Source organism: Pteropus alecto, unplaced genomic scaffold, assembly GCF_000325575.1.
Source record: "Pteropus alecto unplaced genomic scaffold, ASM32557v1 scaffold25, whole genome shotgun sequence".
Taxonomy (NCBI): Eukaryota; Metazoa; Chordata; class Mammalia; order Chiroptera; family Pteropodidae; genus Pteropus; species Pteropus alecto.
Genome location: NW_006441955.1, coordinates 36275927 through 36289497, shown reverse-complemented (window position 1 = coordinate 36289497; position 13571 = coordinate 36275927). Strand labels below are relative to the sequence as shown.

At 37.7% G+C, this 13571-nt stretch overlaps 1 protein-coding gene across 1 annotated transcript in view; it reads right to left on the bottom strand.

Moving 5' to 3' along the window:
- DR1 (down-regulator of transcription 1) overlaps nucleotides 1-13551 on the bottom strand; it is a 20987-nt gene extending 7436 nt beyond the window's left edge. The window contains 2 exon segments of the mRNA XM_015595302.2: nucleotides 1-107; nucleotides 12605-13551. The exon segment at nucleotides 1-107 is cut by the window's left edge and continues 66 nt beyond it. Of these exon segments, the coding sequence (XP_015450788.1) occupies nucleotides 1-107; nucleotides 12605-12824 (327 nt within the window). The 5' untranslated portion in view covers nucleotides 12825-13551.
- Between the last annotated feature and the right edge of the window lie 20 nt (nucleotides 13552-13571).

The following is a 13571-nucleotide window of genomic DNA, read 5'->3' as shown; positions in this document are numbered from 1 at the left end:
TTCCAAAAGAAAATTGGCCTTTCTTCTTTTTAATGCTACAGTCTTGCATTCTTGTAAGACTTCTTTTACTTCACTGATATAAGAGCCAAAGCCCAAACTTTCTAGTGCTAGGGAAATGAAAATATGAATACATGAAAGTGATAAAACACAGCTTTCCCCCACATATGGAACTTTAAGGTAGGTGTGTGTAGGTGTGTGTGTGTGTGTGTGTGTGTGTGTGTGTGTGTGTGTGTGTATGTTGGAGATGGGGAATGTTCCTTTGTAATAATTTTATCTATTTTATAGTTGCAAAGCAATTCTTTGGATGGCTAAGGCTAAATACTTTATCAACTTTTTAAATATTAGATTACAAATTAGTTAAAACTTAAGAAATATTTCAAGGCACAGGCATTCATTTTTCCTTTATGACTAATTTTTAAAAAACCAAAGCACTTCCTGTGAGGAAAAAAAAAAAGTTTAATGTAAAAACATGTGGTTTTAGTAAGAAAACATTTTTCCTATACCACTCATCGTAAATCAAACATTATTAAGTCAATCACTTTCTCAAAGACTACAAAAAAAGTAAATATTTGGAATATATTTGTTAACATATTTTATGCCATTTGGCTTAAAAGAAAATAGGCTGGTAACACATGCTCTAAGTTTCAGTAAGATAGGTGAAAGAATAGGTAAGTTCTTTTGTCCAATATGCCAACACGTACTATTTTTAGCAAAGACAGTCAAACTGCCAAATTTCAAAAATACTGGTGGAAATAACTTATGAAATTCAGCATTTATATTCAACCAACAATTTTCTTTTGAAAATAAAACTTAACAGGAAGCACTATTAAAACATTGCAAGTGATGTAGCAAAAAACTGGGATAAAGGAAAATTATTAGAAGAAACATTAACAAAAAATTCTCTCCCTTATCACATTTTTAAAGAATATTTTACAAGAAAATAATGCATCCTCTAAATGCCTTCTGTAATCCAGAAAGACAAGGGATAAAATTTCCTTTTGGCTCACAGTATTTAAAATTATATTTTAAAGTTTTCTATGTGTTGACATTTTGAATGATTTCAACTTTATTTCAAATGTTAAACTAGTTTCATCAATCTTCTTTAGAAATAACCTGATGCCAAAAAGCAGAGTACTAATAACTGAATTGTAATTAAGTTAATTTACTCACCCCTCTTGCCACCCCAAAAAACTTCAGTAAGTCATTATTCCAAGTTCTGTATATCAAATTAACCAGCACAGACTTCTGGTTAATATGGTGAACTAGGTACACACTGTGATTGCTTCCTCCCATAACAACATCAAAATTACAACTAAATTACAGAACAACCACCCTTGAGAACCTCCTGAAGACTAGCTGAAAGAACTGCTATAACTAAGGATATACAGAAGAAGCCACACCTAGACTGGTAGGAGCGGGCAGAGCCCTGAAACAGGGCTAGTCCCACACCCAAGAATGGCAGATAAGAACGGGGAGGAATATCTCGGCTGCAGAAGTCCCCAGGTCCCAGACCTGGCTTCCCAGCCTGGAGCACTAGTGCCAGGAAGAGGAGTCCCCATATCATTTGGCTGTGAAAATCAGTGGGGATTCCATCCGGGTGAGACAGAGATCTCCTGTAGACCCGGACATACTCTTAAAGAGCCCAAGCACAAACATTCACCCTAAGCTCCAGAGAAGGAACAGCAGCTTGATAATCACCAGGGACATATGGGGGAAAATTGAATTGTAAGGCTTCAGGGTGAAAGCTGGAGGGGCAGCTCTTTCTGGGCAGCTCTTGCCGGCAGGTGCCATTGTTCCTATGCCCACCCAGCTGGCAGGTGCAAAATCTGAGTCTCCATCGACTTGACTAACAGCGCTCTTGCACCATCTTGGTAATTCTCAGAGACCCCATCCCACCCAATTCATATGTTCAGCCAAACTTCTTTCAGAGGCTAATCCACACAAGTGGCTAGCCTGGGCCTGTACTGCAAAGTTTCCTCAAGTCTCTCAAAGGTGCACAAACCCCAAACAAGCAGCAGCTGGCCTCAGAATGCCCTGCACCTCTTGCTGAGCGGCCTCAAGCCCAACAATAGTGGCAGCTGGCCTCAGTTCATGGCTTAACCACTCCCAGGCTCCTCCAAGTCCAGCACAGGCAGCTACTGACCTTGGCCTGCATGGAAGCCCCAGCCAAGAAGCCCCAGAACCAACAGGTCTGGTGGCTGGCTTTAGAGCACCACCCAATTAGCATCACAAATGACATACTCAAAGGGTGAACTCGGCAGGCACCAAAGCCCCACTAAAGCAAATTCCATTCCTTGGGGTCAGCCCTGGCACAACCACTTGTCTGCTGTAGGCACAGCCAATCATAGCCAGTCAGCTTGAGAGTCAATCCTACCCAAAGAAATGCCAACAGCAATCAAGGCTCAACAACAACAGGATAGCACACACAACCCACACAAAGGACACCACCAGAGCACCTGGCTCAGGTGAACAGGGCGATTGTGCCACAGAGCCCCACAGGACTCCTACTATAAAAGGCCAGTCTGCCAAGACTGGGAGACATAGCAGATCTACCTAATACACAGAAACAAACACAGGTAGACAACAAAAATGGGGAGGCAAATATGTTCCCAATGAAAGAACAAGACAAAATTCCAGAAAAAGAACTAAACAAAATGGAGGCAAGCAAGCTACCACATACAGAGTTCAAAACACTGGTTATAAGGATGATCGATGAACTTAGGGGAAGAATAGATAAGCTCAGTGAGAACTTCTACAAAGAAACAGGAAACACAAAAAAGGAGATAAGAAAATTTAAAAAAGAACCAGTCAGAAATGAAGAATACAATAACTAAAATGAAGAACACATTAGATGAAATCAACAGCAGGTTAAATGAAGTAGAGGATCAAATCAACAATTTGGAAGATAGGTAGTGAAAAACACCCAACTAGAACAGCAAAAAGAAAAAGAATTTTAAAAAATGAGGATAACAAATATCATATGATTTCACTATATGTGAAATCTAAAGAACAATATAAACAAAGAAAACAGACTCATAGATACAGAGAACAAACTGATGTGTGCCAGATGAGAGGTGGAGTTGGGAGAGGCTAGGTGAAACAGGTGAAGGGATTAAGAAGCACAAACTGAGAGTTACAAAATAGTCTTGGGAATGTAAAGTACAGCACAAGGAATATAATCAATAACATTGTAATAACTATGTTTGGTACTATGTAGGTACTAGACTTAGGGGGAGTCACTGTAAATGATAAAAATGTCTAACCACTATGCTGTACACCTGAAACTAATATAAAATAACATTTAATGTCAACTGTAATTTTATAAACTTGATTATAAAGGCATATGATCACATTTATGCATTATTTAAAATCATATATAGTACTTAAAAATAAGGAATTTGTAAAATTAAAAAAAGAATCATAATGCAAGGTTTTATCTTAAAAATATTCTTACAAAATTTGTTCCTACTTAAAAACAGAGACAGACACATCCATAACTACCCTTAACTAGTTCACTTACAAAAACCCAGCAATAAAAATTTCCCTTATTTCATGAACAAAAATGAGGATAGTTTCAGGGACCTCTGGGACAACATCAAGTGTAATAACATTTGCTTCAGAGGAGGGTACCAGAAGGGGAAGAGAGAGAGCAAGGGATTGAAAACCTATTTGAATAAATAATGACTGATAACTTCCATAACCTGGTAAAGGAAATAGACAAGTCCAGGAAGTGCAGAGAGTCCCAAACAAGATGAACTCAAAGAGGTCCACACCAATGCACATCAAGATTAAAATGGCAACTGTTAAAAGCAAAGAGAGAATCTTAAAAGCAACAAGACAAAAGCAGTTAGTTACCTACAAGGGAGTTCACATTAGACTGTCAGTGAATTTCTCAACAGAAACTTTGTAGGCCAGAAGAGGTTGGCATGAAATATTCAAACTGATGAAAGGCAAGGAACTACAACCAAGATTAATCTACCCAGCAAGGCTATAATTTAGAATAGAAGGAGAAGTATAGAGTGTCCTAGACAAGAAAAAGCTGAGGTAGTTCATCACCATCAAACCAATATTATAAGAAATGTTAAAGGGACTTCTTTAAGAAGAGAAAGGAAAAAAATCCAAAATATAAATGAGAAAATATTGCAAAAAAAAAAAAAAATCTTATTGACAAAGGTAAACAAATAATAAAAGCAGTGGATCAATCAACACTAAAGCTAGTACAAAGGTTAAAAGGCAAAGGTAGTAAGATCATGTGTAATCACAACAGTAAATTAAGGGATACACACACACACGCACACATACACACGAAGTAAAAAAATAATGACAGAAACACGAGGGGGTGAATAAAAATGGTAGTGATTTTAGAATGTGTTCCAACTTAACTGACCATCAACTTAAAACAGACTGCTATAAACATAGCTTGGTATATATGAAGCACATGGTAACTACAAACCAAAAATCACAAGAGATATAAAGAAAACAATAAAATGGTAATAACTACATACTTAATAATTATTTTAAATATAAATGGATTAAATGCTCCAATCAAAAGATGAATGCATAAAGATGTTGAGATGTTGTCCATATATATGACAGAATATTACTTGCCATAAAAAATAATAAAATCTAACCACTTGCGACATGGATGGACCTGGAGGGTATTATGCTAAGTGAAATAAGTCAAAAGTGAAACACAAATACCATACAATTTCACTTATATGTGGAATCTAAAGACCAAATTAATCAATGAACAGAACAGAAAACTCAGAGATACAGAGATAACACTGGTGGTTGCCACTGGGATTGAGAGACTGGGCGAAAAAGGTGAAGGAATTAAGAAGTACAAATTGGCAGTGACAAAACAGTCATTGGGGATGTAAAGTATGGCTTAGAGAATACAGTTAATAATATTGTAATAATTACATACGATGTCGGGTGGGTGTAAGACTTATTGCGGGGATCACTTCGTACTAACCACTATGCTGTACACATGAAACTAATATTGAATGTCAACTGTAACTGAAAAAATTTTTTAAAGATTTTAAAAAGCAAATGAGCAGAAAGGCTAGTTTAAGGAATGAGGATGTGACTGATAGCAGAAGTATCAATCTCAAAAGCTTATAGGCAGGTAGGTTCTGAAAGGACAATTACATTAAAGGTAGATATAATGAAGGTAATGATAGCACCACCTAATCGATGCTTCTCTGTGCCAGGTACTGAGCTAGATACTCTTTATACATCACTCACATAGCATTACCACAGCGCCTAACTTAAGAGACCCTATTATCACCCTTGTTGACAGTCAAGTAGATTGAAAGGGGTTTATTACCTTGACCAAATATCAAAGTGAGTGATGAAGCATGGACTCAAACACAGGTCAGTCTAGCTCCAGAAACCAGCTCAAAGTAGAGTCATGGAGAGCATGTGAGTTAGTGATCATAGAAGCAGGAGACCAGTTTGTAAAGGCAGCAGCAGGGAGAAAACTGTCAAGAGGAGAAAAAGCCACCATGCTGAGTACCACACTCTATGAGGAAGGACCCAACCACATTCTCCATTAACCACTTCCTCTAACCTCCTTCACCCCAGATCCTGATTCCGCACATCCACATGTCATGCAAATCAACAGCTGGGGTTGTTCAACTCAGATAGAGGAATATTTAGTCAGGAAGTGAGCACAGGTGGAGGGGGCCATATGGATTTGGTCCATTAGGGCATGGCTCAGCTGACGTACTACTCACTCTGTTCTCCTGATGATGTGGCTGACTAGGGCTTGCTGGGAATCCCAATTACCCTCTTTGTCCAAGATGCTTTATAGCTCTGGATATCACTACCCAATATGTGGAAGGAATCATCCACCTCTTCTTCCACAGAGATGACATCTTGAGAGGGAACCCTGAGCTGTATAGGTCTGGTGTTGGGAGATCACTGACGTGGAGTTGTGCCAGGCCCAGGACCAAGGTTTCCCCATCTCCTTCCAGTCTTGGGCTCAACTTTCCTTACCATGTGCATTGTCATAGGCACTGCTCAACACGTGAGAGTCAACCAGAGCCAGCTGGACTAGCTGTTCTGGGTTCCTGAGGCCTCATGTATAATGAGGATGCCCCCTCCTACCACCAAGGTCATCTAACAGAATGATCTTTAACTTGAAAATACATTCCTTAGAAAAATCAACTATCTACTCATATAACCTTCAGTCTCTGGAAAATTTGTCTTTTCCATTTCTTATATAATCATTTAGGAATGGATTTGTTAATATGGGTGTGATATAGATGTTCAATTCTTTATTACCATTGGGATAATCCTGTAGCAGCAGAGTTTATTGAAGAGATCATCCTCTCCCACTGATCTATAATGCTGACATAAATCAAGGTGCCATATCTGGATGGGAGGTGTTTTTTTTAGCATTCTCTTCTATTCCATTCATATGTTTGTCTTACGCTATACACACTGACATAATTATTACTTTGTAATTAACATAGCCTTTCAAAATTTTATAATTATAACTTTAATATTAACATAGCATTTCATAAGATAAATTAATACAATTTATCCTTTAAAGGCACCTTGACTTTTCCTGGACTTTTGGCCTTACATAAATGTTAGAATCAGCTTATCATTCTCCAAATGAAACCTGTTGTAATTTTTACTGGAAAAAAATAATAACTACCACACAATTCTTGGCTTCAAGGAGCCTGGGGTATAATGGAAAATTCAGTGAAGGTTAGGTAGCCTGAATTTTTTATTTGAATTGCCTGGTTATTTTTTAAGTGTCAATGCTAGAAGCCAACATTTTAATCTTTTTTTTTTTTCCTTTTTCAAAGGCACAAGCATAGTAGTGTATTTTCAATAATACTGGCTGGAGACAATACCAAAACAAACCAAGTGAATGGTTTATGATTTCCGCCACATTCTAAAGAAAGTCTTATTTCCTTAGCCCTACAACAAAGTCCTCCAGGATCTAGTCCCACCTACCTTTCCAGCTTTATATTTCTGCCATTATTAAGTCCCTGCATACTTCTACTAAATCTGACTGTTCAATGTTTCCCAGTAGGCACCAGTTTCCCACATTTATGCTGACAGTAATGCATTCAAGGCCAAGATCAAACTCCATCTTCAAATTAAGCTTGCCCGATCCTCCTAGACAGAAGTAATCTCCCTCTTTTGAAATAAGACGTAGAATTTGAAACTTGATTGTCACTGTATTTGTATAACTTTGGATATACTGCTTAAAATCTCTAAGCTTCAGTTTTCTATCTCTAAAATGAGAATGGCATTTATTTCATACTATCTTCCTACAACCTGAAGCAGTACAGCAGTTAAGCACACAGGCCCTAAGGCTGCCAGGGACTGACCCCCAGTTCTGCCTCATATCAGCTGTGTACCCCTCTGCCTCTATATCTCATCAAATCAGGCTGCTGTGAAGAATAAATGAATTAATAGAAATAAAGAGTAAGAACAGAGGGTAGCCCATAGAAGGAGCAAAATAAAATATTCATTATTATATTTGTATTAGTTTTAGGGCTGTAGGAATCAACAAGTAATTAATTTAAAATATTTAACACAGTGTTTACTATATAAGAGTCACTTAACTGACTTGGCCTATGTATTATTCTTTATTCATTCTCTTACATTTAAGAGTACCCTAATAAGTATACAGGACCAAAATAAATGTACAGTTATGCATTATCACATCTAAATTCAAGCTGAACAAGTATATGTATAATATGAAATATTAAATTTATAAAATTAACAAATCAACACAACGGAGAGACAACTCTTTAAAATGTCATGAATTACTAGACTAGACATTAAAAAAATTCATTGCAAATTATCTTTAACCATGGAGGGTTTGGGTTAAAAATTAACAAAAACAACTCACCTTCAAAAACATCTAAGGTTGAGAACACTACTTTCAAAAAAATTTACAAGTAAATCCAAGGTTAATATTTAATACTATTCAATGAGCTGCTATATACAAATACTGTACTCTCAATAAAATGATTTAACTGGAGCGGCCATAAATTTCATTTCAAAAAATTCATTGACTCTAATTCAAATTTTAAACATATTTTGGCTAACATATTAATAACTGGGCATAATATCTCCTAAACAAGGAAATACTTTACATCATTTGTTACCATGTAGTAGTGATCGTTCCCATTTTATAGAAAGGAGAATCTTAAAGGATAAGGGAAATAGCTCCTAAGCAGGGCCACTATTTATGGTTTGCAGTGCATAACAGTACCATGTCTCAGGAAGACCATTCATAACTTGTATTAAAATCTGCACTTTTTCTGGCAGGTGGTAGTAAAAGTTTTTAAGGAAAGAATGCCTTTTTCTAATTTGTACAAAGGGACATTATAAACTGGTAGTGACCCTGGCTCTAAGGATCTCAACGTAAAAGCTGAAAAATAAAATAATTTTAAAAAATTGTGGGTAAAACACACACATCACTTGCTTCTCAAAGATCTGTCTGCTACCTTCTGCCATTTATCTTAAAACTATACCCAGAAAAGTACATGGTATGTTAAGGAAAAAAATACTTAAGCACTTTTCAATTTGAGAGACAGATGCTAACAAGACAGCCACGTAAAAAAAAAAAGTAAAAATTTCCGCTAGCACTAAAATTTTAATACAGGCTTATCTTATTTTACAAAAGTGATGTAATCCTGAAAAGTTTCATTATAACAAAAATTTGAACTACTTTATACTTCAAATACATAATGCATGTTTTTCACTAAAAAATAGCATTTTTTATTTTCTTTTGTTTGTATGTTGGAGGAAGGGAACAGGTAATGTAGCTTGTTTAAAATACATTAAGAGGATGTAGGCCAAAGTGACGTCTTGGCTCATTAGCCTGGTGAGTTTTCTAAAGACTCTTAAAACCATGTCCTCTATGGCAGGGGTTCCCAACCTCCTAGCCACTGATACTGGTCTGTGGCCTGTTAAAAACAGAGCTGAAAAGCAGGAAGCAAGGGTGCGAAGCAGCTTCAACCTGTATTTTCAGCCAGTCTCCACGGTAGCATCACCACCTCAGCTCCACCTCAGATCATCAGGCATTAGATTCTCATAGCACAAATTCTATTGCAAAATGTGCTTGCGAGGCATCTAGGTTGCACACTCCTTATGAGAATCTAATGCCTCATGATCTGAGGTGGAGCTGAGGCGGTGATGCTAGCACTGGGGAGTGGCTGCAAATACAGATTAACATTAGCAGAGAAGTATGACTGCACACAGACCATAATAAGTCAATTGCTTGCAGGCTCACATCAAAACTCTATCAAGTGAGGGGCAAAAGACAATTAAGCAGCATCTGGTAGCAGGCTTTATAGTGACAAGTGAGTTCAACTGTACAGCTGCATCTGGTGGCATCTGATTCTGCATTATGGTGAGTTGTACAATTATTTCATTATATATTACAATGTAATAATAATAAAGTGCACAATAAATGTAAGCTTGAATCATCCAGAAACCATTCCACCCTCGCCATCCCCTCATCTCCCCCGTCTGTGGAAAAACTGTCTTCCACGCAACTGGTTCTTGGGCCCAAAAAGGTTGGGGACTGCTGCTCTATGGTATCACTACTCTTGGGCATCTGGGACAGTGAGACTGATGGCACAGTAGGAATCAAATATCATTCATCTTTACATCCTTAGCAGTATCTAGCACAGTGCCAAGTAAATAGCAGTATTCAAATGTAATTGTTGGGTGGGAGAAGAAAAAAGATATATCAATTTTAAGGAAAATAATAAAATCCCAACTTGAAAAGCATCAATTGTGTGATAAATTGTGCAATGCAAATTACATGTGTGTCTTTGGGAAAAATATCAATATGGATGATTATTTAGGCAATACAATATTATTCTCAGTCTTATTACAACTTCTCTGAAATCACTCAGATCCTCTGATTTCAAAACTACTTCACATCCACTTTCCAAAACAGACTGTGGTTTAGGCTTTAGAACAAAGCTACTCAAAGTGTGGTCCACAAACTTATGCCAGAATTGCTTAAAATGGTCTGTGATTGAGTTAAGTATGGAAATTCAAAGCATTTAAGATCCTTCATTGCAAAACTGTATGTGAGGCGATAAATGTGTTAACTAACCTTATTGTGGTAATTATTTCACGAAATATACATACATCAAATCATTACATTGTACAACTTAAAACTGACACAATGTTATATGTCAATTATCTCAATAGAGCCAGGAGAAAAAAAGTAACTTTTACAGTAATTTGACAAAGTAATTTTATGTCTGATAAAGTAAAGTGGTAAATGTACAAGTCCTGAAATGTCCTGAAGCAAAATCTAGTTCATTAAACTTATTACTTAAAACTCCAAACTTCGACAAGTGAGAAAAGTACCACTTTAAAATGTACATTATTCCTACATTCCTAAACAATCAATGTTGACACAAAGTGTAAAAAATGTCGTATCTACCATAATTTACTTAGCTTAGAATTAGTCTGTAAAAATACTCTTTAAATACCTAACATATATATACACACATTAAAAATTTATTTAAAAATTTTTAACCACTCAAGACAAAAAAAAATCTTTAAAATAATTAAGTAATATGAGACTAATATGGGATTATAAATGTATAAAATCTATTCCCCTCATGGGAAGAATCTGGAGCAAAAATGGTTAGGTCCTTATCCATTTAATACCAATGTTACGAGAAAAAAAAAAAGATAAATATATAAGACTATAACGGGTTAATACATGATTTTTTAAAATTAATAAATCATACTAGTACACACAAAGGAAAATGCTTTCATTGGAACTTAGACATTAAAGTGAATTTAGCATATTCCAAAGTTGAAGCATTTAGCACACTACTTGCTACAGCTGCACTTTTATTCCATCATGTCAATCAGAAATCTAAATATACCCTAGAAAAGAATAAGCTCTACCCAAGAAGACAGATTGTAATGTGTTTTTAGAGTTTTGGAATGATCCTCACTTCTGTGGTGTAAACAAGTGTTTAGGCAGATATTTCAGAAATCTTTTGCAATTTTCAATAGAAACACAATGTTGATAGAAGATCCTTTTTCTTTTTTATAAGTTGTAAAAGGAAATTATAATTATCTGTATTGGATAACCTCACGAAAGACTTATGACAACAATCACACATACAATGTTAAAATAAAAATGCAAGAGGAAAAATAGACAACTTGCCTTTCATTTTACTTGTCAGGGTATTGAGCATACCAAACAAATAGGAAAAAACAGTACCTTTAAAATTAAATATGCTTTTTCCTAGGGATTTATTTTTTTCTCCTTACATATTGAAATGGAAATGGCATTTTATATCCACCTTCCACACGTGAGAACCAAAGATGAATCATTTAATCTTTCTGTCAATAATGACAGTGAAATATTAGATATAGTAAGTATGAGCAGATGCATTCTCTACTTCAGAACAACAGGGAAGTTACCTTTTAAAAAAGTTAAATTATAAAAATCAAATGGTAGACAACCACTTGCCTACCAAAGCAATTAAAATTAACCATGACTTTTGACTTCAGAAGTAATCAAGAAATTGATAGAATTTTAATTGGATTATTATAAGAGGCAAGTTATTACCTCAAATAGAATGCAACTTTTTCATAAAAGTGTATGTGTTTCTCAAAACATTATGACTACTAAACAGTCCTAATACAAGACATCAGAATACGATCTCCCAAATCCCTATTCCTGGACTAAATCTTTTCCAAGATAAGAGAGAAGAAACTGCTGAAACTTTCAGAAGTGCTGCTCAATAAAAGCTTAAGTATATACATATAAATGGAAATGGGAGAAGAACAGAGAAATGTTCCATGAAAAACATCTTACAATTTCTTAATGCAAGCTTTAAAATTTTATATCCATAGAACAAAGGAAACTAAATAGAAGAAAAAGGAGAAAGAGACAAGAGAAGGACGGAAAGAAAGAAAGAAAAGAAAAAAGAACATCTTTGCCTTACAGAATAGAACTGGAATCCTTTAGTAACTTGATAAACAGTAGGGCCATTTTTAAAGCAGAAAATGTGCTTTCTTTATTCAACATCGATAAACTTTACAATGTTGAACACACTCATGTTAAGAATTTTTTTACTCAAGTGTTCAGAAAATTCATCTTTTTCGCTACACTGGTAACAAAATCGGGTGCGGAAGGGATGCTGTTTCCAGTCATGCTTGAAGTCTGAATTCTAATTTTCCAAGGGAGCACTTCTACGTTTCTTTCTCAGTTACGATCCACGTTTCACTTTAGGCATGCAATTTCTCAGTTGTTATGTATAGGTTCCACTTTAGGCAGGCAAAATTCTTGTTGCTTTGGCTTACCTGGCTGTAAAATGAGACTACTACTACTTTACCTTTGGGGACTGTTAGCTGACCTAAATGCTTGCAATCCTTACTTGTACTCGCTGGATGAGAAGTACCAGAGAATATCACATAGGAATTTTCTTAAGGCACCCTCTGCCTCTATGCCCGCGTGGCTTTTTCATTTACCAGTAATGATCAGGAGAAAGAAATGAAGGTTTTGACATGGACGGGTCAATGCGACTAGTAAGCTGTCCCCGGACCCTCATTTAAACAAAATCCCACACATAATGCTTACCTTGTATGACATGCTCTGGCGAGATGGTCTTCTTTTCCGATTTGTTGCAAATCTCATTGGCTTCGGAAGATATAAGGTGAATGAATTCAGTGCAGCAGTTCACCACCAGCTCCCGGGCATCGTTGGCCACCCGGACATTGGGGAGAGTCTCTTTGATCATCTTATTGATAGCAGCTCTGGGTATAGTGAGATCATCATCATTGCCAGATGAAGAAGCCATCGTATCTTCCTCTCTCGCGCCCCGACTTTTAAAAACTCCCCGGTACTGGTCCACTACTCCACGAAGAGATTTCAAAGGGCCGCCCTCGGAGAGATCCCGGGGGCGCTACGAGAAGGTGCAGTAAAAGAAGGAAGAGGGGGCTGGCACAAGGCGGCAAGGAACACCCGTGTGATTTAGGGCGAGGTTGGAAAGCTGAGGGGCTGAGGTTCTTGAGGACAACACTGCACAGGTCGGACAGGGAAAGCAAGGTGGTCAGGAAATTTGAGCACCGGGGAACACCTTCGTGTCTCCTCAGAGGGGCGGGCGTTGTCTCCTAACCGGTCCCCAAAGGCGCCGGAGCAGAGGCAAGGTCCAGGGACACTGGCCTCGGTGAAGTACTGGGAGGACACCCAGCGGACTTGGCTCTACAGAGACGGAGTCTCCGTTGCCGCTGCTGCCGCCTCCGCCAGCAGCCCTTCCTGCCGCCTCAGCCAAACCATCCTTCAGACACCCACGCCGCCGCCTCGCAACATGTCTGCCGCGGTCGCTGCTGGAACCCCGGCGGCCGCCTGGGAACGAATACAGACAGAGCCAGGCACAACGGAAGCGGCACTGGCGGCCGCCGTAGCCGTTTAGCCCGAACGCAGGTCGTGGAAGCCGAAGCCGCGGCAACGGTGGTCCCTCCAGAGGCCAGGGAAGAAGGTTTGCGGGAAGCCTCTCCCGACACCCTTTGCGTTACCGGAAGCCTCGCTCCCCCATCCCCCTCCT